This window comes from Poecilia reticulata, linkage group LG19 (assembly GCF_000633615.1).
Source record: "Poecilia reticulata strain Guanapo linkage group LG19, Guppy_female_1.0+MT, whole genome shotgun sequence".
Lineage (NCBI taxonomy): Eukaryota > Metazoa > Chordata > Actinopteri > Cyprinodontiformes > Poeciliidae > Poecilia > Poecilia reticulata.
This window is the reverse complement of record NC_024349.1, coordinates 18,777,388-18,803,315: the sequence shown is the minus strand read 5'-3', so window position 1 is coordinate 18,803,315 and position 25,928 is coordinate 18,777,388. Positions and strand designations below refer to the sequence as shown.

General features: G+C 44.1%; 2 protein-coding genes across 2 annotated transcripts; one reads left to right on the top strand and one right to left on the bottom strand.

The window, feature by feature from the left end:
• Positions 1 to 1,041: 1,041 nt before the first annotated feature.
• atoh1c (atonal bHLH transcription factor 1c) lies at positions 1,042 to 2,570 on the top strand. Its single transcript, XM_008437662.2, has one exon. It carries the CDS (start codon positions 1,601 to 1,603, stop codon positions 2,120 to 2,122), a length of 522 nt encoding a protein of 173 aa, XP_008435884.1. The 5' UTR covers positions 1,042 to 1,600; the 3' UTR covers positions 2,123 to 2,570.
• On the bottom strand, positions 2,391 to 25,655 carry LOC103481872 (wings apart-like protein homolog). Its single transcript, XM_008437660.2, has 20 exons — positions 25,311 to 25,655; positions 23,577 to 24,091; positions 17,953 to 18,682; positions 16,605 to 17,005; positions 15,155 to 15,279; positions 11,828 to 11,926; positions 11,554 to 11,724; positions 11,318 to 11,454; positions 10,918 to 11,029; positions 10,557 to 10,802; positions 10,263 to 10,374; positions 10,082 to 10,179; positions 9,509 to 9,585; positions 6,505 to 6,641; positions 6,284 to 6,399; positions 5,984 to 6,169; positions 5,191 to 5,407; positions 5,021 to 5,109; positions 4,833 to 4,928; positions 2,391 to 4,210 (listed from the first exon to the last, which is right to left on the bottom strand). The coding sequence occupies exons 2-20, from the start codon at positions 24,067 to 24,069 to the stop codon at positions 4,145 to 4,147; spliced, it is 3,708 nt and encodes a 1,235-aa protein (XP_008435882.1). The 5' UTR covers positions 24,070 to 24,091; positions 25,311 to 25,655; the 3' UTR covers positions 2,391 to 4,144.
• Between the last annotated feature and the right edge of the window lie 273 nt (positions 25,656 to 25,928).

Genomic DNA, 25,928 nt, shown 5'->3' with positions numbered 1-25,928 from the left:
AGAAAAAAAAAGCAAACTTTTCCTCTCTCAATTTCTGAGAATAAATCTGTCTCGTTTTGGAGATCCTGTTGGGGTTAATAAAACAACTTTAATTTGCTAAATGCCAGATGACACAATTGCTTTCTTATTTTAAGGCCTCAAATCAACGTCTCACGATGTCCTTGTGTGACATCGTAAAGAAAAAAAAAAAAGAAGTCAGCCAAGGAATTGGGAAGAGAACTGAGGACCTCCTGAAGTCTTGTAAAATTTCCAGATGCATGAAATTGTCCCATTCACCTGTATAAACAATTACATTCAAGTATAAACAGCCATACCCAAAGCTAAGACGTAACATTTTGTAAGGATAAGCCAAACATTATCGAGTCTCATTATCCACAATAAAAAAAAAAGGCTCATATCAACATGGGCTGAAAGGCCAATCATAGAGGAAGAAGCTGTTGCATCAAAGGTTGGATTACTCAGATGCGCTCAGGGACAAACATCCATAGGGATTACAGGAGTTACATTCCTTTGAGAAACGTCCCGTCATATTTTGATGCAACTAAATCTCAACTCAAATCGGGAACAAACTTCCAGAAAGCTGCAAAGATGCTGAAACGCTGACTACCTTTAAATCGAGGCAAAAAACAAAACAAAAACACTTTAGAGCTGTGTAGCAAGAACATTGATCAACATATTTGATGCACATTTGCTTGATGATTTTGACTGACATTTTACAAAATGCAATGTTCATTGCTCGTTTTCTGTTGACTGTATTATGTTTATTTTGTGAAGCACTTGGAACTTATTTCCATTTATATTTAATTCTAGGATATTTTTTTTATTCTTTATTTTCAGAGATTTTTATTTATTTATCCCATTTCTGAGTTACWTTATAATTGTTTATTCAGTAACTTCATTTACAATTCAATACGTTTTTAATTCGTTACTCATTTTCCAAATTTTCATTGACATTTTTATGTTGTTGATAAACTATAAAAGAAATATCAAAATGTTACAAAAATATTAAATACATTTACAGCAACTGTTATGAACGGTCAGTCAAAAGAAACTCACCTATAAATGACATATATTGACAAAATGACAAAAATATTTAAATGACCGGGCTACACAAGTTCTATCACCCTGATTTAAAGGCAGTTTAATATTTACTCGAAACAGATTCAAGGGCTGAAATATTCAGTAAAAAGAAATACCGCTTTTCTGGAATAACTAGAGAACTTGCAGCACATTTTATTTGAGTCTGTTTGATTTAAATGCAGGCAGCGAAAGGCCCTCCAAAAGCCGCGTGCATCACTGGTCCAATAAGACGGACTGTTTCCTCTCCTGCACCCTCCTCGGTCCTCAACGCTCACTGACTCGCTTCTAATCCTTTTTTGATGAACTTGGTTAATGGACCTCCTGCCGTGGCTTTGGCTCTGTTCATTAGGCAGCACACGACCTTCTCCACGCCCCCGGATTCACGCAAGCCGTGTGTCCCCCCCCCTCCCCCCCGTGTCTCTCGGGTCCATAAATTCCCGTCCCAGAGTTGGGGAAGTTTGAATTTGCGCTTCCGTCCCCCAGCGCTGTCTGGTTCTGCTTCAGAGGAACAAGTGGAGACATGCCGCCGCGTAAAGGCCTGTTTGCGCCCTTCATCACCACAACTCCGGAGGGCGGGGTCGGACCCGCGGCCCCCGTGGATCTCAGCGGGGACATCCATGCGCTGCTGCAGCGGACCCGAGCGCAGGAGCAAGCCGAGGCGGCGCGCTCCAGAGACGGCCGTGACTTCTGCGAGGCGTCCCCGTGCGCCATCGTGGAGCTCCGGCTGGGCCCAGCGCTGCACTACCTGCAGCCCGACAGGTGCGCCCTGGAGCGGGCGCAGAGGCGGCGGCGCCTGGCCGCCAACGCCCGGGAGAGGAGAAGGATGCTCGGACTGAACGTGGCGTTCGACCGGCTGCGGAGCGTCATCCCGAACTTGGAGAGCGAGAAGAAGCTGTCCAAATCGGAGACTCTGCAGATGGCGCAGATTTACATCAGCACCCTGACTGAGCTGCTGCAGGACGGGACCGGGACATGCGGGCCTTCGGAACCGAACCGAGCTGGACCTGAGGGTGAGGTTCGGAACGCGGAGAGGAGCAGATAACCGGAACGCGTGATAGAAACTGAGGGACACCAAAAGACTCAAAACTTTTTTTTCTTTTTTCTTTTTTTTTTTTTTTTACCGTTTTCTACTGATTGTAAATAAATTCTGCAATAATCTTTCAGTCTGCAGCTTTTTATATTCAGGTCATTTAGGAGATTTAAGATTTTTTTTCCTCCTTTTCACACAATAATATCCCCCCCAAGAAAAAAAATTTTGCTGAGTGATAATTCAGGATATTGAGGGGGGAAGAAAGCAGTCAAGCAGTTACTGAAAGTAGCAATTTTTATTATTTTAAAATTATATACATGTAACCAAAGACACAAGTCTGCAAATTGGTACAAAGATCAAGTTTTCCTGCAGAAGCTCTCTGTCCATCCGTCCAAAACAAACACACAACTGGGCGAAAAAAAACAAAACAAAACAAAAAAAAGCTTTAGAAAATGAAAAATAGAGTCCGATTCAGAAAAGTCTAGCATCTAAAATTAAATTTAACCCAACCCCCCTCCCTCAATTTTCCCACAACCCCACCCTTTATAACCCCAGACCCACCCATTTTAGCCCCCCAGCCCCCCAAATAACTTTCCTCCTACACGAGGAAATCAATCTATGTACAGGGACTATGTACAGAAAGCTCTTCCATTCATTCTGCAGACGTCCGGGAATAAAGCTCTGTAAACTTCTGTTTAAAGGTGTGAAGATTGAATTGTGTGTGTGTGTGTGTGTGTGTGTGTGTGATGACACGTGCCTCGAACAAATTAAGAAACCTTTGAAGAACCTGAATTTGGTATCTAAACAACATCGAATCCAGTGGAAAGCGAAACTGGAAAAACGTAGAACACATATTTGAGGAGAGAGCACAGGCTGCAGAGTTAAAAGGAGTAAAACTATGAATTACCAACACTGTTGGGGTTTATACGAGACTCAAAGGTGTTGGTTCCTGTGAAATGTTTATTGAGACGTTTTTTGTTTTTTTCTACGAAATGCCAAAAATGATCCTTGCTTCAGTAATGGTTTTCATCCTAGGAACTTCTTTTTTTCTAGGTTTAGATTTATCTCCAACCTGATAATCCTCAGAGTCGAACGAGCCAATCGACCTCTGGGTTCCAGTGAGTCAGAAACACACCATTTGAAGTCTGAGAAACCCAAAAGGAAACTAAAAAGAAATTTCCACCTGAAGCTTCCAGGGACCCTCAGAATATCTTGGCGTCACTTTCAGTTCCTCTCTCCTCTTTTCTCAGCCGTGTTTGATCTCTGTTCATCTTCCTTAGTGTCTGCGTCCATCTACAGCCATTTGTGAGGGATAAAACGGGTGTTACATCTAGAAAATGTTCAGAAAAACTGAATTTTGACAATGCAAACGAGAGAAAAAAAAAAAAAAAAAAAGCCTGTCGGTTCTAATAAACGGGAAAAAATATGGCCCAAAGTGACACTTCCAGGTGGTCCGGACTAGTTTCTGTGCTTCTGACCCACAAAAGATCAATAGCTTTGATTCCTGAGCGTCTTTTCCACAGAGTCGAGAGGTGAAAAAGGAAGAGAAGCGCAAGATGACAGGAGTAGAGAGGATGTCACTTTCAAAGCAAAGAGATCAATTTGGACTTCTCTGGGGTTTTTTCTTCGTCTTTTAAATCATCTTGCGATGTTTTGAAGCTTCGAGGACAGGAGGGAGTGGGCGCAGGAAAAAAACAAAACAAAAACGTTTGCAATCGGAGGGAGGATGAGCTGGATGAGGAATTTTCAAAAAGAAATTCAGAAAAGCAAAGAGGAAAAGTCGAGATTGGAAATAAAAACAACATCCCGAGGAACTTTAAATAAAAACAAATAAAAGCCAAACGGTGTTTTAGGGTGACACTTAAGAACGGGTGGAGGAACCAAATCGTCCACTAATGACAACGAACGACGAACCACGGGGGTGTGAAAGGGGCTGCCTTTGACTGGAGGAGGCGTCTCTCAGGGGCAGAGGACAGTGTATGTGTTGGTGTGTGAGGCATAGAGTTTGTATGTGTGTGTGTGTGTCAGGCTTCTCTAGCAATGCTCCAGGTAGTCAATAATCCGGGAGATGGACTTCTGTCCTGCGGTGCCGACGTCGCACTGCAGACAGAGAGAGCAGAGTTTCAGGGAAAAAAAACCTTCGAAAAAATCATCAGCACTGACCTAATTCATAAATCATTTTAATCTCTGCTTAGCTAAAAGCTAAAAAGAAAATCCACAATAAATTTCAACTCGTATCAGAATCATTACAGCTGTCCTGCGCCTTGCATTGTTTCAACCTATAAATCTAGGAAAACTTTTTTGTTATCGGTGATGTGTTTAATAACGAAGCCAGATGTGAGAAGCTGTTCACGGCTGTTTGTCTACAACATGTTGAGACGTGTCTGAGGTTCTCCCAGGCTGCAGGAAAGCGAGAGAGAGCCATACTTAAGGCAGATAACAGGAAGGCTGAACGCCTACAACACAGTTAAGGCGTCGCCGTTTTGAGCTTTTAACGTGTCGCTCATTGATTTGGAAATGGTGGCGGGATTTTTTAGAAATCATCAGCTGTTAAAAATACTTACACGACGATTGCTGTACTGCTTGCCATGCTAGTTGCTAACATGCACTGATAAAATTAGTTTATAATCTCAACTCCTTAGTGCTGCTGTCAAAAAAAAAAAAAAAAAAGTCTGTGCTGTTCATTCTCAGATACAGAAATGTTCCAAAGGCTGCGACTCACTGTGAGGTTCATGAAGTTGAGGAACTTCTTCAGCATTTCTGTCATGATGGAGAAATCTCCTTTTGGCAGGTTTTCTCTCACAGTAGTCACATTCATCTGGTGGAAACAAACACCAGACGGCGGTAATTAATCATAGAAACTGCACCTCTCTGTCAGCGGGATGTGTGGCGCAACGCAGTGAGACTCACCGGGCTCCCCTGACACAGGCAGCCCAGCAGCAGTGCTGTGTACGAGGCTACGATGCTGTCCTCCATGTGCTTCCCTGCGTGCTGCAGAGCTACGGGGAAGAAATCGGGACGCTTTATTCCCACAGTTCAACCGAGTTCTGGCTAGAGAGTAAACTGGAGCGCCGCTCTACCTTTGTTTAGGTCCAACTGCTCATCCTCCTCGTCGTTATTCTTCTTCTTGGCCTCCTCCTGCTTGTCTGAGGCGTTGTCGTTGGCGACCCACTGGATCTCGCCTCCGGTCTCCTGCCACTCGCCGCTCTGGTCGAGCGCCGGCTTCGGAGCCTCTTTGATGAGGTCATCGGTCTGCGCCTCGGCCAGCACGGCAGCTCGCTCGCGCTGCAGGAACAGCTGAGGGGGAAACAAGTTCAATCATATTMAAAGTTTTTTTTTAAAATTATTATTCTGATACTGGGTTACATTAAGCCCAGGATAATTTGAAATKAYCAGTTCAGAGCAAAATTTGGCTTTCCCAACATTAAATCTAATTTTATCGTATCATTTATCATGAAAATTTCTCATTGCAATAAGAATCCTGATTTATCTGAGTCTCAATAAATTCTAATTAAAGACGCAAAATAAGAAGAAAAAAAACTGACAGTATTATCAGAAATATTTTCACCACTTTCTGTGCTTTCTGTCATGGGAGCATCAATAAATATCTGCAAATTCAAAAATATCATTAAAAACACACTCATGAAATAAAACAGCAGTAAGTGGCGTCCTGATGACGCCCGAGTCAAATGGTTACGTCTGTCAAGATGTGCGTTTGTGGCGCTACAAATGCTGCGCCATGCAGTCACACAGTTAAGTTACCAAAAAAAAAAAAAAAGAAGTAATAAATAGTTTATCATGGTTTTTATCGTTATCACAATAGCATCAGGAAATATCGCAATAAAATTCTGAGCCCACATCACCCAGCCCTACCTGTACGAGAGCTGCAATGGCGCTCAGAGGCCCGCCGCCGTTGCCACCACCGCCCAGATCTTGATGCTGCTCGCCGAGCAGGACGGTGGAGTCGCACGGCCCCTGGCCCCCCTCCATCTCCATCTCCATCAGGAAGTATCTATTCCTGGCACTGTACTCCACCAGGTTGATCAGCAGCCCCAGACCCTGAAACGCACCGGAAACGCAAAAGGTCGATCGTTACACTCCAGATCGTGTTCAGCMGGGCTTTTTGTTTCTCGGGGGTTTTCCTGTCGGCTCGGGGTGTCGTGTGATGCGCACCAGCACTCTGACATCAAATCTCTGCTCCTGAGGAAGATACTGAGGGACTTTGAGAACGCAGTTGAGAGCGGTCGCTATCAAATCCTCCTGCTCGCCCGTTTTTGTGCTGCCCCACTCTGCGTAAACACACACACACACAAAAAACAAAACAAAAAAAAAAAAACACATGAGAGCACTGGTCTCTAACTGCTTATTTTGTGGTTCAAACATCGGAGCCTCACCGTTGTCGTGCGTCAGGTTGAGCAGGACTCCGATGATGGCCCTCATGCAGTTCTCCACTGCTTTCCCCACCGTGCCGCCGTCCGACTTCACCTCCCTGCTGTACCGCTGGATCATCTGCTCGCACCTCCTCAGAGCCCTGAGACAGAAGGTTCAACGCTTAATCGCAAAATATTATCGCCACAGGAACTGGTGGTATGAGATCAAAAAAACCAATTCAACAAAAATCCCCCAACTTAAATGACGTTGTTTAAAGTATAAAACACAAGCCCAACCTTTACATCAATTGCACGGAACAATAAGTCCTTATACCTTTTAGGAATAATAAATATTCACAATACAAACAAATCGTGTTAAGGTTAATGACATCCCAGCTCAAATGAAATATTTTCTTGCCAAGTTTAGCAGTTTTCAGCAGTTTTTAGAAGTTTTGTCCGATTTAACTTCTCACAGTAAGTAAAAAAAAAAGAAAAAAGTCTGTCTTTTTCATTAGGTGTCTGAAAACATAAGTTTTCAACTATAAATAACGTTGAAAAGTGTTGAAAGTTCTAGCCTGTCAGGTGACCAACTTGGTTCACGTCCAGATTCTGAACAGGACTTTAACTCTTCAACGACGTAATAAAACAGAGCCGCATTCAGGGAAACCGCTGTTTGTGTTTGTGTGTGTGTGTGTGTGTGTGCGCGCGCAAAGTCCGACTGCAGCAGCTGGGAGGGTGAAGTGGGTCAGCAGCACGATGTAAATAACCAAATTAGATCAAATGTCAGCGGTGAATGAACAGAGCAGAAACCAGAGTCTGGACGCAAAGAAAGACAGAAGGAAAGACATAAAAGGAACATCTGGATGAAATTAACTTCAGAGCTCACAGGGGCAGCGAGGGGGGATTCTACAGTCACGATGCGGAGGAAGCTCATCCTCGCTCAAATGAAGGTTTTGATTCTTTGTTTTTTAAGCCAGTCTTTTGTAAATGCGATTGGGATCGTTGGCCGTCGACGACAAAAATGCTAATGTTGCTGTTAGCTATTTTAAGTCCCTTTGCTCGTTGGTTAAGGTGAGGAACCAATCCGGTAACACTTTCTTTGAGCATAAGACCAACATGACACTGTCTAAACATGACATAACATCTGTCATGAACACAAAAGGGTCATTATGAATGTTTAACTGTTGTTATGAAGCGTCATTTGGTAAATAATGACACTTTTGATGCCGAGTTGCTCTAAAAGTTGTATTGAATCCATTAAAAGTGCATGGAAGTGTCATTATTTACAAAATGATGGAAAGTTGGCACTTTTAATGGGCTTTCAATGATTCAGTGTTCTACAGAAAGCACAATGCAGCCACCACCGTGTTTTAACATGGGGGAGGTGTGTTCAGACTGATACGTAAGATGTGTGTGTTAGATACAGGTTATGAAAATTTAATTTTGGTCTCATCTGGGAAACGAAGAGTCTTCCTCAGAAAAAAACACTGTCACAGACGATCCTTCTTTCCCTTTCAGAGAACCATCTCTAATGAAGTTCATGGCCAGACAAAATGAGGCTCATCAAACGGCAGAAGGACCTGCTGCGTTCCGTTTGGGGTTTATCAGATTAGGCCTGCAGACAGCTGAAGCCGTCGGATGCAGACGGAGGAGCTTCTGCAGAGAGAAGGAAAGCAGGAAACTGGAACAAAGGAAGGAAATAAAGAGCGAGGGAGTGACAGAGAGACCGAAGGGAACAAAAAACGAGCGAGACGGATGAAGAGAACGRAGAGCCCATGCCGTCTGGCTGTTTCGGTAGCAGAGCTCGGTCACTCCGGGGGCCTCACCCCGTGGATTTCGGGGTTAATCGAGTTAACCAGCGGACAGCTGAGGGCTCAGACCGAAGCCTGTGTCGCACTCCCAAACAGCGGCTCTTTGTCGCTCTTTGCCCGGTCACCCAAAGGGCAGGAAAGCAGGAGGAGCCGGGAGGAGAATCAGCTGGTCAACTGATTCTTCGTCTTCCTTCAGATAATGGCGGTTCTCACAACGTCTCAGTCATCAGCAGAGTTCCTCTTTAACACGCTCGTGACTGGGTTCTGTAATTCATCCAAATGAAACTGGGACGGTGGAGTTTGTCTCTTTTGGAAGGTTTATCGAGCTCAACGACTGTGTGCATTACTGCCACCTTGTGGTGATGTTAGCTGCGGAAACGACAGCCGGTTGGTGATGTATGACTAAATAAATAACCTCCGTTTTTATTGTCCCTTTGCAGCTTTGTTAATTCACACTGTTGTAAATGCCTTCGTATTATTTTATTCCCTGTTCTGGTGCTTACATAAACCTAATTCCTAATTTAAAAAAATTATAAAAAGTCAAGTAATTCTCAGTAAGAAAAAAACAACAAAAACAAAGCTAATTTGCTCAAGAGCATTCCACTTACTTATGGATTGTTCATATTGTTCATAAAAAAAATTAAGCTCTACATTATTTCTGGTAGATAACTTTTGATTCTTTTTCATTTGTTTCAGCGTTCTCGTTGAATTCCCCCCCCCCGTCAGTCAGCATTACAGCTGATTATTTAAGAGGATTGATGCCTGAAATCTTTTCTGAGACCAAACTGAAGCACAGAAAGGTTAGAAAACTGCCTTCGGGCTGCAACACCTGAGAACAAACCCCCCGCTTCCCCATCACCCGAAGAAACAAGCGAAACAGTGACGTCATCCTCTCCTCCAGCTGAGGTCAGAGGTAAAAAGGTCGCCGCTGAGAGTGACAGGAGGTCACGACAAGGAAATGGAGCGACAAAACCCCGATAACGATCCACTGAATGGCGAGTGACGCACACGGAACACAAAGACGGGGGTTGGCTGGGGAGGCGACGCGCGCTTCCAGCTTCTGACGGGGGAAATCAGTACGTCTGGATTTACGTGGCTTCGGTCTGATCGTCACACAACGAGGAAGAAGTTTCAGTAGATAAAATATATGCGGCTTGACCCGGCAACGCCGCATATATTTAGGATCCGCAGTCGGATCCTAAAGCAAGCTTACTCACTTTGCGGAGGAGACGATGAGCGACGAGTCCTTGTAGGCGATCAAGTAGCCCTGGTTCTCTGGATTGTGGACGGACACCTGCATGAACCCAAACGGTCACTCATTTCCGTTTCATTCGGAGCTTTTCTTTGATTGTTTTTTGTGTGTGAATCCTATGCTGACACTTTCAGAGATCACAAAGAGGGAAAAGTGCTTAAAGCAGAACCTTTCAACACTTCAAGCTAACCCAGTCTACTTTCTAGTACAAATATCTTAATACACTTGAAATAACACAAAACTAACTTAAAAGTAACTTTTCAGCAAGATATAGCTTGTTTTACGTTAATTATTCCATAATATTGATTAAAAAATTTTAAAAAAGTACTAGTTCCACTAACTTGCTATACATGAAATAATCTGCCAGTGGAACTAGTAGTTTATTTTTAGTTTTTTTTTTTAATTAATATTATTCACTCAAAACAAGTTATATCTATCTAGAAAGTTACTTTGAAGTTAGTTTTGTCTCATTTCAAACGTACTTGGATAAACTTTTTTTTTTTTCTTCAAGTTTCCTCCCCCCCCTGAAAACACTTACGCTCTCCAGCACCCGCAGACACCGCTCCGCTCCCCACAGCGACGAAACCAGCTTCTCCTCCTGGTCCTCCTGGTCCAGGTTGTCGACGCACTCCTTCACTGTGGAGATCGGGGGAGACAGCCACGGTCACATTCAACACTCGGGAGACGGCGAGCGTTTTCTGTCCCTTTGAGACAAACACCTTTATCCACGATGTGATCCAGTCCTCCCAGCAGCCGCAGCTCCTCTTTGAACCAGTCTCCCGCTCGCTTCGAGGTCAGAGACAGCAGCGTCTCCATGGCTAAATGACCCGTCTGTAAGGAGAAGGGGAGAGGATGAGCAGCGTTTTAGTTCAGCTCCGATCGAGCTGCTAAAAACAGCCTGGAATCTGTGGGTGGTGTGAAGAAGCTGTTTTAGGAGCAGCTTCTTTTCGAAAAAAAAATTAAATAAAAAAGCCTGAAAATCGGAAATGAAAGGACTCGGAGCGTTACGGCACCGTAATGTTCTGCAGGTCCAGGTGCTTGTTGTGCACGGTGTCGCACAGCTTCCTGATCTTCTCCTTTATCTTGGCCAGCTCTTTGGCACTAAACTGGACGCTGGAGTCCGGCTCCGCCGCCGCTCCGTGGTCCTGGTCCAGCTCGAGGAGCCGGATCATCAGGTCCAAACAGGACCGGTCCAGGTCCATGTTTAGCCGGTCGCGGCTCAGGATGTACATCAGAGCTGCTGTGCACAGAGCCAGGTTCTGAAGGTTGAGGAGAGGAGAGAGAGCGTGATAACCAGCAGATTAACACAATCTGGGTCAAAGCACTCGGCTCAGTTCCGGAAAGCCGCGTCGCTCTTCCGAGTGTGATCGCTACCGGGAGCTGCGGGGCGTCGTTCAGCGTTTTGAAGACCTGAGCCACCTTCCCTCTGGCCCGGAGGTGCATCCTGAAGCTCGGCATGGCGCAGCGGGTCGCCAGGCTGATCACACTGGAGAAAACCAAACAACTGTGATGTTCACGACACCCTTCAGTGGCGCATGCAAAACACTCTAAAGTAGGGCTGAAACGATTAACCGAATTAATCGTGGCTGACCGATCATTGACATAACCATCGACTAATCGATTACTGATCTCACTGAAGAAACCAAACAACAGTGATGGCCACGACACAAGTCAACACTCCATCCAAATTAGGGCTGAAATTCTGTAAGAATAAAAATGTAAAATCTATTAAGCTCCTTTTATAACCGTTAGAATCAGGTGTTCGTTTTCATACCTAAGGCACCGAGTGTTGAGCGGCTGGCCGCTCTTCAGGCCGGTGGCGAGGTACTCGAAGTCGTCCGTGAACTCCTGGTTTTCCCCAAACTCCACCACGTCGTTGAAGTGCTTCACATGCTGGACCACCGTGTAGAGCTGCAGACGCGAGACGGCGGGGAAGAGAAGTCGGAAGCGTTTCCTGGTTTTTAGTCAGGAGTTTCTGAGTGTGACTCGGGGAAACAAACGGAAGCGTACCTCTTTGTGTTCTTTATGACACTTGAGTGCCGTGACCGTGTCCTGGTACGGATCTGTGGGAACGGTGACGCACTTCGTAACCTTCGGAGGAGGAGGCGGCGCCTTGAAGACCCCGTCGTCCTTCTGGGAGTCGGCCGGCTCCTTGCTGGAGCTCCCGGTCGGGACGGACGCCTGCGAGAGGGAACGGAGGAAAGTTTCCGTGAGTTTCCGCAGTCCAGCCGCAAAACCTAAGCGTCCGGTCAGACGCCGCGTCGGTGCCGTCCTGCGTTCTTACAGAAGTTGCGTGCGATCGGGAGGAGAAGAAAGGCGGCGGCGGTTCCTCCTCGCTCTCCACGGTCCAGTGTCTGGCGTTGTACACGGCTTTGGTGGGAGACTGAAACGCAGCGCAAAAAACAGGAATCGGGTTGAACGTCTGCGAAGAAAGGCAGCTGAGAACACGGTGGAGCCGCCGGCCTGCCGGCAGTTTGAGGCAAAACCTCAAGCTGACACACGATCTGATGCAGACAGAAACACTTCGTCAGCAGTTTTTCTTTTTCCCTTCAGTTACCTCATTTGACTTTTTTTTTCTTTTTTTGATCCACAGCCAGCAGATATAAACAGACACAAGGACGCTGAGCCAACAGGACAGGAGGGGAAAACATTGGGCTCCTAATGGGACTAATCTGATGAAATTATTTGCTTACATTTTATAAGGATGATTTAAAAAAAATATTTTAAAAAAGTCACACAAGGCCTTTGTGTGGGTATCTGATTAAGGGAAGCTCTTACTGTAATTGCTTGTTGTAAAACCTTATTAAACATAAAACTAAGGCCCCGACTTAATTCGCTGTTAAATGTTTTATTCCATCGCGAGCGTCGAGTGGTGCATTTGAACTCTGCTGGTTATCTCAGCAGGTCTTTGCAAAAAGTGTTCATTGGGAATTTAGGTGACAGATCATACAAAACAGCACATATTTAACGACAAAATGGACACAAAAATACACCATTGACACATTTTTAGTTGGCCCCTTTGTTCCGAGAAGCAGGCAAAAAGGCCTAAGGCAACTCTGAAGAGAGGTGGAGCTTCATCTTCCTAGAGGTCAACCACCCTAAGCATTCAGCTGGAGCTGTAATGGAATAGATTAAAGCATATCTATTATGAGTTAGACTGGCCTAATCAAAGTCCAGACCTAATGCCAACTGAAAATCTGCGGAAGGAACTGCAAACTGGCGTTCACAGACGTCCTCCATCCAATCAAAGACAACAGGAGAAAAGTTTCATTTCTGGTAGAGACGCAGGACATTTTCCTTTCACTTCCCAATCATGCACTACTTTTTACTGATACGCTGCATAAGCTCCAAATAAAATACCCTGAAGCCAGTGGTTTTAAAGGGTTCCATTTCTTTTCGGCGCATCGTGCACAAAATTTGCCGAAGAGCAAAAATGTTGGCAAGCTGAACTCGATCAGACGGAGAGCAGTCGAGAGCTGAAGCACAGAGTGGATGAGCAAGTGAACCGAGGAGCAAACAGATGCAGAAGAAGTTGGTGAGAGTCAGCCAGCAATGATCGAACAGCACGACGCACTTAAAAACAAACACACACACACACACACCGTCCTCGGTGCCAAACCTGCGGTTGGTGGCTGCCAGGGCATTCAGGACGAAAAACAAAAGACGGACAGAGGGAAGAAAAGAGAGCGGACCGAGTTGGCAGGAAAAAGTTTCTCCGCAGGGTTAATAAGCAAGAGACAAAAGGGGAGTTCGGGGATGAGCCGCGCAGAGCTGGAACGTCAACACAGCAAATTAAAGCCTGCTACAGTAATCTGAATGACACAAGGAGCCCCCCCGCCCATCCCACCCACCTGCTGCTGAGCAGCATGGCGCAGATAAAAAAAAAAAAAAGCGAGGCAGGAAGGTGGGCAAACCCTCCTTCTCCCCCCACCCAGCGGAAGAAAACAGACACACGGTTCACACGTTGCCGGGGGCACGCTTCAACCGCGGAACGGCGCTCGGCTGCTCGAGCCGAGGTCACGGCTCAAAAACGTTCAAGTCAGATAAACGGCGCTGATGTCGCAGGAGCCCGGTCACCGTCCTGCAGGGAAGCATCAAATGCTCTCCTTTTTTTTTTGACAGTTCACACCGTCAGAAAAAAAAGAAGAAGAAAAGAAATCCTTCCAATTCACCCGTTAGGCCCAAATACTGACGAATCCCTGCGTCACTATGGAAACATTTCCCCACTGACTTTCATTTTTCACTTAAGACAGTTTAAGGCCTTACTTTTAGACGCACGAATTTCTGACTTTTCAAGGACGCTCCAAAACTGAAATAGCTGCGAACTGAAAAGAACCCAAAGAGGTCTCTGGAGCTCATTAAGACAAACCTGACTGATTACCTAACGAACGAGGGTCAGAGACTTCTTAAAAACTCTCCTGCCGTACAACAAGACAGAACATAATTATCGCTCCGTTTCAAGCTGTTTATTTGATAAAAGCTTCAAGAGCAGATGTATAAAGAGGCTTCACCCCACAGCCCTCCTCTTCATGAACCTGCCTCCTCCATCTAACACAAAGTACACAGACTCTCCGCTCTGCTTGAGTGCCGCTGATCTGCGTCGGCTCTAAAAGAGGCCGATCGATAACTCTGATCTGAGGCCGGCACCGTGAGGCGCGCAGCGACAGGCCATTAGCACGCTGACACAGCAAAGACGGGCCAGCTCGGGAGTCTAAAAAAAGAAAAAGGGCCGATCGTCTGCCACTCCTCAGCTCTGCCGACACACACCGCCGCAAACCAACGCACCGCACCGAGCAGTGAGTCAGAGCAGGCGGAGGCGGAGAAACCCTCGTCCCCACAGGTACATCCATCCACACCTCTTTAACTCCGCAACAACATTTGCGCGCGGCTATAACGGGCTCTAARTGGATGAAAAGACCAGATCGATCAAGAGATCCAAACACGAGCACGCGGCTGAGTTTTGGATACGATTAACATTTCCAAAACCTCAATTCAAAACGAATGGACAAGTTTGTGGGAGGAGAAAAAAAAAACTACGACGAAAACCMGAGTTAATTTGGGAAMATTTAATGCCTTTTKCAGGCTGTGGCGATAATAAAAACAACCTCAATATCTCTTTAAAAATAAGAATCAAATGYGCAAGTTTGGATTAGCCTAATCCACACAGGGTCAAAATTATACATACGCCACCCCACTGATTTCTGATTACATTTTTCCTACTTGCCAAGAAACCAYGCAGTTTTCAGAGCCCTCAGTGAGCTGTAGTCCTGGGTTGATATTTGACCATTTGTCTAWCGGAAACGGTGCAGCGCATTTAAACTGGTAGGTTTCATAGCACGGAGCCAGCTATCAAGTATAATATTCAATATATTTTTATTTGAAAGCTATTTAGGAACCTTMAAAGACGAGTTCTGCTGAACACTGTAATTTTATCATCTTCTTCAGCAGCATTTAGACTATAAAACATGACATTTTTGCCATTACTTCTTATCCTYAGATCCACTTCGTMTACAAAGACTAAGTGACTTTGTGTTGTAGTTTAAACAGCGTCACGGTTGACACTCGTGAGTCACGTCAGACCCTTATGTGCCTTAGCGAYGTTGTGTCTGACCTTCTTATGTGCGCTGAAGATCCTCCGGAACGTGTCGGGATTCTTCTCGGTCACTTTGCTTTGAGCCGCCCTTCTGGGGCCGCTGGCCAGCACTCGGAGGCCGTCCTCAGAGAAGTCCAGAGTATCTGGAAAACGGAAAAAAAAACAAACACATTCCTGATTATCTCCTCCAATTCCAAGTTCCACCTGAACCAGTATGGTTATAACGAGACCAACACGTCAGACGTATTGAGAGTGAAAGTGTCCGATGYTTCCAACAGATTTCCCTGAAAATATTTGGTTTTATCTCTTGCTTAAATCAGGGTTTCTCCAGGTTTCACCAACTSAAATGTAACACTTTTTTAAGACGTTCTTAAGACCATTATGAATTGAATTTAAGACCTATATCGCCACAGACAAGTACAATTTTGTCCAGCTAGCTGGTGAGAAATTTGCATTTACCTATGTTGGACGCAAAAAAGGTAGGTAGCTAGCTAGCTAGCTAGCTAACAGGGGTATGTTAGCAGTAAGATAACCGGTAGCCTCAACRATCTCGAGTCACAACGTCGTGAAGAAGTTTCAGTGCAACTTAAACTTTTGTCTGACAGAAAATTCCAGTGAAAAAACCCAAAAAATTAAATATATTAGATTAAATAGTCCTGCTAAGACAAAATTTAAGACTCCTCATAATTAATGTATTAAGGTCAACATACTTTTTGTTTTTTAAAAATGAATTTAAGATATCCAAAGGCTTTAATATTAGATAAATTTAAGATTTTAACAGACAGCCTGTAAGCAGTTCATTCACCGCTTCAGAGGTGGAAACTAGAGTTATTGTTTAGACGAAAACAAACAGCAACAAGGTTATCGCTGTTGGGAAGAAGAAAAGAAAGATCTGGAGCACAATGTGGGCTCTGTGTCATGTTTACATGTACACACACACACACACACACACACACACACATTCATTCAAAGAAAAATGATCTCTGTCTGTGAGCTGGACTGGTTCCCAATTTCTACCCACACAACAAGGCCATTTTTCATACTTTTTAATCACCAAAATTAACTCCAAATAAATACAAAAACACAACTCAGATTTAAATATGTACCGTATAAGATACGAACACACAGCTCACTTGCCTCTTTTCTGGAAGCAAAAAAAAAAAAGCATCCTTGTAACAGAAATGTCTGTGTTACATTAAACAGAAGTGAGTTTGGTTTCTTTTGGGTTAATTATAGCTCAGTGAATCACTCTGCACTTCTGGTCATCAAGCCAAAGGAGCAGAATGTGGATACTCTGAATCTCGCTTACAGCCAGGATGCTCAGTCATATTTACATCACTGAGACTCTGGTGTCGTTTGTGTTCACCCATTTGGGATTACTGACAGCTTTACTACAGTTTCCACCCCCGACTCTGATCTGTGTAAAATTAATGTCGAGTCATGCATTTTCTTTGGAATGCGCGTTTACCTCTTTGAGTCTTCCACTCCGGTCTCTCGGAGTTCTTCTTGCTTTCCTTCACCACCGGCTTTTCCCAGATTTGCCGACTCTCTCGGTTCTCCAGCCTCTCGAACGGATCCGGAACGTCGTCGTCGTCGTCAACTGTCGTTGCCGCAGTCATCGTTTCCTTGACAGTGACCGCCRGGTTCGCCTTGGATACCGCAGGCTGCGCGACCTTCCTCCTCGGTTTGGATTCGGCGACAGTGTCGTCCACGCCGTCGCTGTCGCTCATGTCGTCGAAGCCGAAGTACTGGATTTTGTAGCTGGACCTGCCGTCGCTGCTGTCGGCGCTGTTCTCTTCCAGGTTGAAGTCGGTGTCGTCGAAGCCGAACAGGTCCTCCTTCTTCGACTTGGTCTGGATCGGCCTGGGCCTGCGCAAGAGAACGGCGTCGCGTATCAAGCGGGGAGACGTTTTTATTCCGTCTGCCACTGTTCTTTCAACGTGAACGAGATTTCATTTCGAAACCATCGCTGAAAACTGCAACTAGRGCTGAAACGATTAATGAAATTCTTTGCGAACAATCGTCAACTTTTTATTTTAGAAATCAATTAATCGTTAACTGACTCAAAAAAAAAAAAAGGCAATTTTGCTGAAACAATGTACTACTCACTGTGCAGAAATTACGCCAAAATGGTATAAATAATATATACATTTTGCATTGACGATAAAAAAAAATGTAACATTTTTCGTAAGCATTATCTCAAGTGATAGTTTTAGCTTGACAGTTTCAAATTCTGTAAAGAAAAAATATCTTATTTTGAACCTGTTGCTATAAAATCACTTTTTAAAAAAACAAACAGATTAGCTCAATTCTGTAGTGATGTTAAGCCAAACGAGAAGCGCCTTGGGCTACAAATGGCCAAATGTTYTCTAAAGAAATGATAGATTGTTGGATTTTATCCAATATAATGTTTATAATCTTTTAAAAAACTAATTTAACTATTTGTATCTATTCATGTATCTGAAGTGGTTAAATTAAAAAGCTGCAGAATGCAAAGATCTTTTGTACCACATTTAATCAATTAATCGTCAAGATAATCGATCACTACAATAACTTGTCAAACACGATTAGCTCAGAATTTCCAGACCCTTTTCTATCTTCACCATTCGTCTCCCTCTGTCTCGGAGATTTAGTATCTTAATCACCAACTATATAAATCTATCATGCAGGGCAGATTGAGTTCATCCAACTTAATCCAAATRAATAAATCTCGACACTAAAACACACAGGATGTGATCTAATGAGCCTTTCTCCTGCACTTGGTCATGTTTTCAAAAGTGACTATTTTTTAACAAGTCAATGTGTTTGTGTCCTACCTCGGCTGTTGGGCTTCGGTCTTTTTCCGCTGCCACCCGAGCTCCTCCGCTTCCATCGTGCTGCCTGAAGAGGCGCCGCCGGCVCCGCTGGCAGGCGCCGCGTCACTAATAAACTCGTCCCTGCCGCGGTCCTGGTTGGTGACGTTGCACGCCGACACGGACGAGGGCTGCAGCACCGTGTAGTCCCTCGTCCTGCCCCGTCCCCCGCCCGTTGTTTTGGTATGGTTGGCATCGGCGGAGGGTTTGGGGAGATCGGAGCCGAAGGCGGCGGCGTCGAATCCGCTGGAGTCCGCGGCCCTGCCTGAGCCCTGCTTGTTGGGCCTCTTGTACGTCCGACAGTTCGAGTTCCTTTCGAGCGATAACGACGCGGACATCTGGGAGAATTTGGACATCTCGGCGAGGTCGGATTCGCTGGTCAGGCTGTTTCCCTCGCCGGGGTTCTGCGGCCGCGGAGGAGAGGGGGGCTTCCTGTGCGCCAAGTGAAGGCCAGCTGGCGCCATTCCCGGCRAGCCCCAGGAGAGCGTGGGGGCCGGGTTCCGGGGTTCCTGGAGGGGCGACGGTGGGCGGAGACCCATGATGGCGTCCCAGGAGTCGTACGTGGATTCGGCCTGGGAGCCCGTCTTCAGGGTGGTGGTCTGGGCCAGGGGCTTTTTGTCGCTGTCTGAAGCATTTAGGTACCAGGAGTAGCTGTGCTGGTTCTGTGACGACGCCGGGTTCTGCCATGACGATCCTAAGACGGAAAAATATATATGTCAATAAATAGGAGCAAGTCTGGGCAATAAACTGAAAACTGACGCCAAAGTTTATGGCAACAAATGACGTCATTTCGTCTATGTTGTCATTTTCCGCGATTTGTTTTTCTTTTAATAAAATAATTATTTTTTTTTTTTGGTTGTTGTATAGGCAGGTGGCAATAAAAATAATTATGGAAACCAGTCCAGTGGAATCACACCATCAATATAACTGGCTGTGAAGTATCCATCAACTTATATTCTTTATTTTCAGCATAGGTGTGCTATTGCTATTATCTATTAATCAAGGTTATGGTTATCCCCATTTTGTTTCAAAATATTAGTAAAATCTAGTTTTACACTAAAACCCTCTCACACACAGTGTGTGACATCACCTCTCCTGCTGTTATAAATACTCAATAAAGGGTAGAACTAAATAAAGGAAGACTGGAGGGAAATGTTTTGAATCCTGTTCTTGCATGTTAATTTATGAATAATACAAAAAAACATCAGATACAATTTATTAGCAGGTCAAAAACCAGAAATCAGTCACAAAATTTCTCCTTAAAGTAAATCCGTAACTGCTTTCAAGGAAGGCCTGAAAGTGTGCTTTAAATAAAATAAGTCAGATGCCTTGCTTAGTTCCTCTCGCTTGATGATATGTTTTTTAAATCAACGCCGTGAACCGAGCAGAATCGCGTCGCTCAAGCGGGACGTTCTTGCAAACGAACAGGAACTCTATAAAGTGTGTCGACTTGTGTTAGATGTGCAGAAACTCACATCTTATCTTCTTAGGCGTCCCCAGGTGCYAAAACGTCACCGTTTCTATGAGCACCTCTGCAAACGGGTCATACAGCCACATCAGAAAAACAAACRGCAGCCACCATCCAAGCCAAACCGATACTCGTCTGAAAGCTGCTACATTTATTCAAAAATGAACACCCATTAGGAGCATACGCAATAAACATGCTAGTCTCTCACTCACTGTTTTTAGAATTTTATTTATTTTTTTAAACACATTAAAGAAAGATATAAAATTGTGAACTACACAACCTCCATCATGCAGGACATTTTGGTCTTTTAAATGTTTGCTAGATTTTACTCTAGAATCAAACGCTTGAGCTCGGRCGTGTTCCAGCTCTCTCACTGAGAAAAATCAGAACCTGGCAGATCCGAGGCATTTGTAACCACCACGATAATAACTTTGAGCTGGAAAAAGTTGCAGTCGCTTCGCATAACAAAAACAGGAAACCGTTTTACATGAAAACACAGAACCCTAAATCTCTCGGCTCTGAACAGAAGCCCCGGGTTTGACCTTGAAACTGGGTCATCTCARATCCAAGATGAAGCAYGCGGTAAATTAAAAGCTGAAAGATGAACGGAGCCGCCRGAAAAGCTTCGGCACTCCAGTTTTGTTCCTGGTAATGGCCGAGCTACAGAACATTAACTGAGCCGCTAATGGACACGGTTAAAACAGCCGTCGCCATAAAGGAACCGTCGGTCTACATACCTGGACATTTTGTTCTCAAATTCTGAAACCGAACCCACCATCTCTWCCCACCTTGTTTCTAATTGGGATGTACTTGACTGCATTGCATTTTATGTACTTGCATGAGAAACCGATCTCATCTACCTCTGCAGGTTTCCGACAAATCCGCCGCTGTCAGGTTTTGCTCTGCCGTGAGAGTGGACTGACAGACAGGCCCCCCCCACTGGGTCGYGTCTAACAATAGTCACCCCGCCTCTGTCAACTTAGCAACTTTGTCTCTTATTTAGCRATTTTTTCTTAAGCCTAGAAAAGAAAAACTGGTGCCAGARAAATGCMATCGGTGCATCCCTACTTCTACTTGAAAGAATGCGACTGAATTTGGACCAAATGCATCAAATCTAACCTAAATTGGGCCTGTTCAGATTTCTTTTGCTGAAAATGTTCAGAATATAATAATAAAAAAAAACATGTTTGAAATATGATGCAATTTGATATGGAACTATTTCTAGAAAGTACTGAGATATAATTGATATGCAGCATTCTCTCCAAAATACTGTACACAGTTATTTCATCACACATGTGATCTGTACCAGGGCTCTGTAATTTAATCGATTCTACGATATTATCGATTTTTTTCCCCTCAGAGAATATCAATACATTAAATCCTACTTTGAGTTTTATGTCAAATCCACATGAATTAAATGACAGCCATCACACACGACATTTTTTACCCATTTGCACATTAAAAATGACGTGATGAAACCAGTTGCAATTAATTAAATGATGAAATGAAATAGATATTATCTAAAATTAGTGAATAAGTCAAAAAAAAAAAAGATTCCTTTTCTGCATAACCAAATACACAAAGACACATTTAAATAAAGCAAATGTAAAACAAAAACATTTATTACACCAGTATTACACATCAGTTCAATTCATTCRATCCATGTCTGTGGAGCAATCACAAAATGTCACCAAAATCACTCTGTCCCTCTAAAATCTTTCAGAAAATCYTAAAACTGTGTCGAATCGGGTCATTTGCTGAATATTGTGATAAATATCAWATCCTGAGCAGAGTATTGTGTCGTGAGATTAGTGTATTGCTACAGCCCTAATCTGCACYCTCTAGGTCTGTAATAACCTTCAGTTTAAGATTGGGTGAGATGATAATTCTYGATCATGGAGRATTAGAACATGTACATAATCWGCCACAGCACAGAGATTGTTGGATTGGTCTATAGAGCACAGTCTATGCTTTTCAATTCTATGCGTCAACAACCTTTAACGTAAATGAGTYGAAACGTTTATTTTGTATTTAGTTGGTATTGGAGCGCAAAGTGTTAAATGTGGCTTTATTTAAAAATRAARAAAAATCATAACTGTGGTCAATGTCCATGTCCTTAGTCTGTGCCGAAGGAAACGAAACAACCAGTCCTCAGTATCAAGCTGATAAAATCAGTTAGAGTTTAGCCAGATACATGAACCGGGACAACTTCCGTAAAACCTTCACACACACGCACACACACACACAAAAAAAAAGACTTCAGCACATATACAATTCGCTAAATTTCAACCAGAGTATCTCCTGAAGCTCACTGATACATAGCACTAGTGAGAGAGGATGCTGTCAGAAGTGTGAAAGCCGAGTGCACGGTGTGTTCAGGCAAAGAGTAAACATTCGGTGTGAGCTGGTGGGAAAGGGATGAAATCATTGCTCTTTGCGGTTTAACAGTGATCAGCAGGCACAAGGCGATCGTACAACATACACCGTTAACGTCCTTGCTGTGCTGCAAGAGTGCATCTGATTTGTCGGCTAAAGTTTTAAGACGAGATAAAACTGATGGGCGCTTCATGTCTTAAGATGGACTTGAAACAAGATGGCGGAATCGATTCAAATTTTGATTAGCTCAAACTTCTTTGTTTTGTCATAAGTCTACTGCTTTTTTTTGTTGTTTTTTTATGAGACATTGCACAATTTTTTTTTTGTTACCTTGTGACAAACTGCATGTTTTTAAGTCCAGCCGAACAATTCGCTTGAGTTAGACATGCAGTGAAAGATCGCAAGCAGTGAACGGCAGGAAGGAAGTCCGAGTTCAGTCGAGATGTCAATGATGATTGCGATGATTTGTCAGTTCAAGTCTAATCCAAACACACAAAAAAAAACAAAGAAACACCAACTAAGACTTGAAACCCATCCAGACTGCAGGACAGACCCTCCCACACAATCAGATGGCACGAGTCCCAACACTCTGAAACCTGAAGAGGAATTCAGACTCTGCTGCTGCTGCTGCTTCTCCTCCTCCAACTCTTTCTCCTCCACCTCCTCCGCACCGATTCATCTGACAGCCACATAAATGAGCAGGCTGTTCGCAATCGCACACTCAATATGACCGCAGCGATCTCGTCGTTCACTCGTTAAACACGGGCGCTTTACGAGAACATAATCGCTCTGCGCGGCTTCCATGTTCCTCTCTCTTTCTTTCCACAGGTAAATGAAAAAATAAATATGAAGACCTGCTGCTTCGGAAGCGAGGGGGGGGGGGGGGGGGGGGGTGGGGGGGGGCTGCGGGGGGAGTATGAGGTCATGATGCGTGGATCCCAGCTCGTGTGGGTGTGAAAGCAGAAAAGGGTGCCAAAAGCTGCACATTATAAATGGCATCAAGGTGCAATCGGACGGCAACCTTCAAACGGGAGCGGACGTTTGATAGAAGAAAGATCCATTACACACATAGTTATATAGTTTGTTTGATTCTGATCAGGCATAAAACTAACGCAGGCTTCCAAAAACGTGCTTAGCAAAATATCAACTGATACAGAAAGGTTATGTTTTGCCGTTTTCTGGATTACATAATCCAAAAAAAAAAGAAAAAAAGACTGATGACTTTACAGTTGTCCTGTAGACAATGATTGACAATGTTTCACGAGACGGGTAAACCGCAAAAGGCCATTGCTAAAGAAGCTAGATGGAAAGGAGGTGCATCCAAGCGCACTTATAGAAAGTTGGCAGGGAAAACAAAAGTGCGGTGTAGGAAGTATAACTACCATCAAGCCAAAACCCATACAAGAATTTGCAATGGATGGACGGTAGCTACGGTCTGCAGCCAAAGCTTCAAGAGAGCTTACAGTTACCTAAAAAAATAAGTAATCTTTTTTTTTTAAATCACAATCTTTATCACAATAGTACTACAAAATATCACAGCGCTCAGCTCGAGTTACACAACAATGAAATCAACAACATCAGCGCTGACCACCTGTCACTTAACAACGTTAGATCCCATTTCAACGCTTACTGACAGCAATAAGCTGAAGATTTGCGATCCCCGATTCGAAGTCGATCTTCCGTAGCTTAAAGATTGTTCCGGCTTTTTATGATGCTAACACAATCAGTCTGCGTGTTTGTTTACCTGTGTTTGAAGTGGTGCTGTTGAAGAACCGGGCCGTGTCCTCCATCATCTCCGGCTGACTCCCGTCGCCGCTGAACCACGGGCTCTCCGCAGCCGACAGCGCGGCGGTGTGGGACGATCCCCCCTGGAAGCTGGACCGGCTGCCCGCCTCCAACGAAAAGCCCGGCCGCTCTGCCTGCGGCGGCTCGGCCGACGCCGGCTTGGAGGGCGACAACTTGCTGCCCGCCCGGGACGTCACCGGCTTGGACTCCTCGTCGCTGTCGAAGCCGAACGGATCGTCCAGGCCGTCCTCCGAGGGACGGGGCTTCTTGTAGACCTCCAGGACCGAGTCATTCCTGGGGGCTCCCGCTCGCTTGGAGCCCACCTTGGCCTTGTAGGTGGTGTCGCCCCATTTGGTACTGAGGGTGCCTCTTTTGGTGGACAGGACCTCGTCGAACTTGGATGTGCCCTCTCCTCCCTTGCGGCTGTAGGTTTTCCCAAATCTGGATGTCATTGTTGCATCTGGTTCATGTTCTCTACAAATAAAAACAGTGAAAATGAATGTTTTTTTGTTTTTTCAATGTAGTTTTGAAACCATTCAATGGACTTAAACCAACACTTCTGCAGATGTGAGTGTGTAGTATCACGCAGACTTATTTCAAAATGTATCACTCAGAGTTTTACAGTGAGGGACGGTGACCAAAGCGTTCTCCTTGTATATGCTTTTATTTGCCATATTCAGAAAAGGCCAGTTTAGCTGGAAGACTTTGTGTCCGTCCGCTCCTGTGACATCGGATATTCAGATACTGACCCAACTTGAATTTTTTGCACTTTGCAAGAGTTCAATGGCAATTATACCTGGAAAAATATCTGATTTTAAAAAACTAGTTAACCTGAAGCTAGCTTCAGGTTAACTCAGAACATATCTAGATATGTTCTGATATCTAGATAATATCAGAACATGTACATATTCTAATAATAAAGCAGGTTTTCCTAAACAAATTTAATAAGTACATGCACTCTTTCATAATGGAGGAAATACTAGCAGACATCTTTTCTCTCCACAAACATCACTGCTTTCTATATCCATTGTTTTTATCATTTTATTGAGCATTAAATGGTCTGACCTTGGCCTCTGCTTTAGGGAAGAACGCTTGTAAATAATCTTCGTTGTTGTACAATGAACAGATTCAAACAGTGTAAATGTAATTAGAGAAGCAATTGCAGATCTTGGTATTGTCTTAGACACCTGTATCCATCCAGAGCAGCAAACTGGCAAAACTACTACTTTTACAGAGATGATCTCACTGGTAATAATCGATTAATCACTGGCATTTGAGCAACAGCTGCAACTTCAAATTCTAGATATTCCAGAAATCAGCAAATGTAGGGTTAGGTTTTTTTTTGTTTCATCTTTGTTTAATAAATATTAATAGCCAAAACACACTCGTGTGTTTTGTGTATTATAATATTAGATTTGAGTCATTTTAGAACATTATGAAAGCCTGGTGTGTTTAATACGCCGTGATACTCATGGGTTAGAGAAGACTAAAGCTTATTTTTGCCGTGACTGTCTGAAGTTATCTTCAACCGTTAACTACACTTTAGCTGTTAGCTTTAGCATAGATTCAGCGGATTAGCCGGAGCTAGTTCCAAGCTAACAGCTAACAATAACTATAAACCGACATTGCACCGCTCTAGAGTTCCACGCAGATCAGTTTAAAGTCTTAACCCGTCACAGGTTCCTTCACTTACCCGGTGAGTTAAAGAGCCGATCGGCATCAGACACAGAGATGAGCCCACAGGGCCGTTAGCCTCACAGACAGACAGCAGAAGAGCCGCCGGGCCTTCTGCTTCCCTGAGTCGAGCTGTTCAGTATAAACAAGGCCGAACAGAGGCAGTTACCGGTGGATCAGAGGCTCCAAGACGGTCAGGACAAGCCGGCAGGTCCAGGCCGAGGCGGAAAAAGTGGATTTATAAGCGCATTTAATAAATTTCTCTTAGTTTATCAACCTAAATTCAGACTCGATTGTCTTCTTCAGCTTACGACGAAGGCTTCCATTGGACTCCCCCCACCGCGTCAAGATTGAACTGAAACAACAGCACGTAACCGGAAATAGACCCCTTCAAGCTGTGAAAATATAACTTCTTACAAATAAAGTACCCATTATTAGTTTACATCGGAACATTCGCAACTAAAATTAGTTTTAAAAGTCTGTGTTTAGTTTTGGTTTTTAAATATGTACAATGGTTAATAAACTCGTCAGTTAAATGCTATTCATTTACATTATAGCGACAATTATATTTTATTTTTTAAACTTAACCGGAATTTGTTTTGTTACTGCTTCTGACCTTGTTCTCATTTATGGCTGG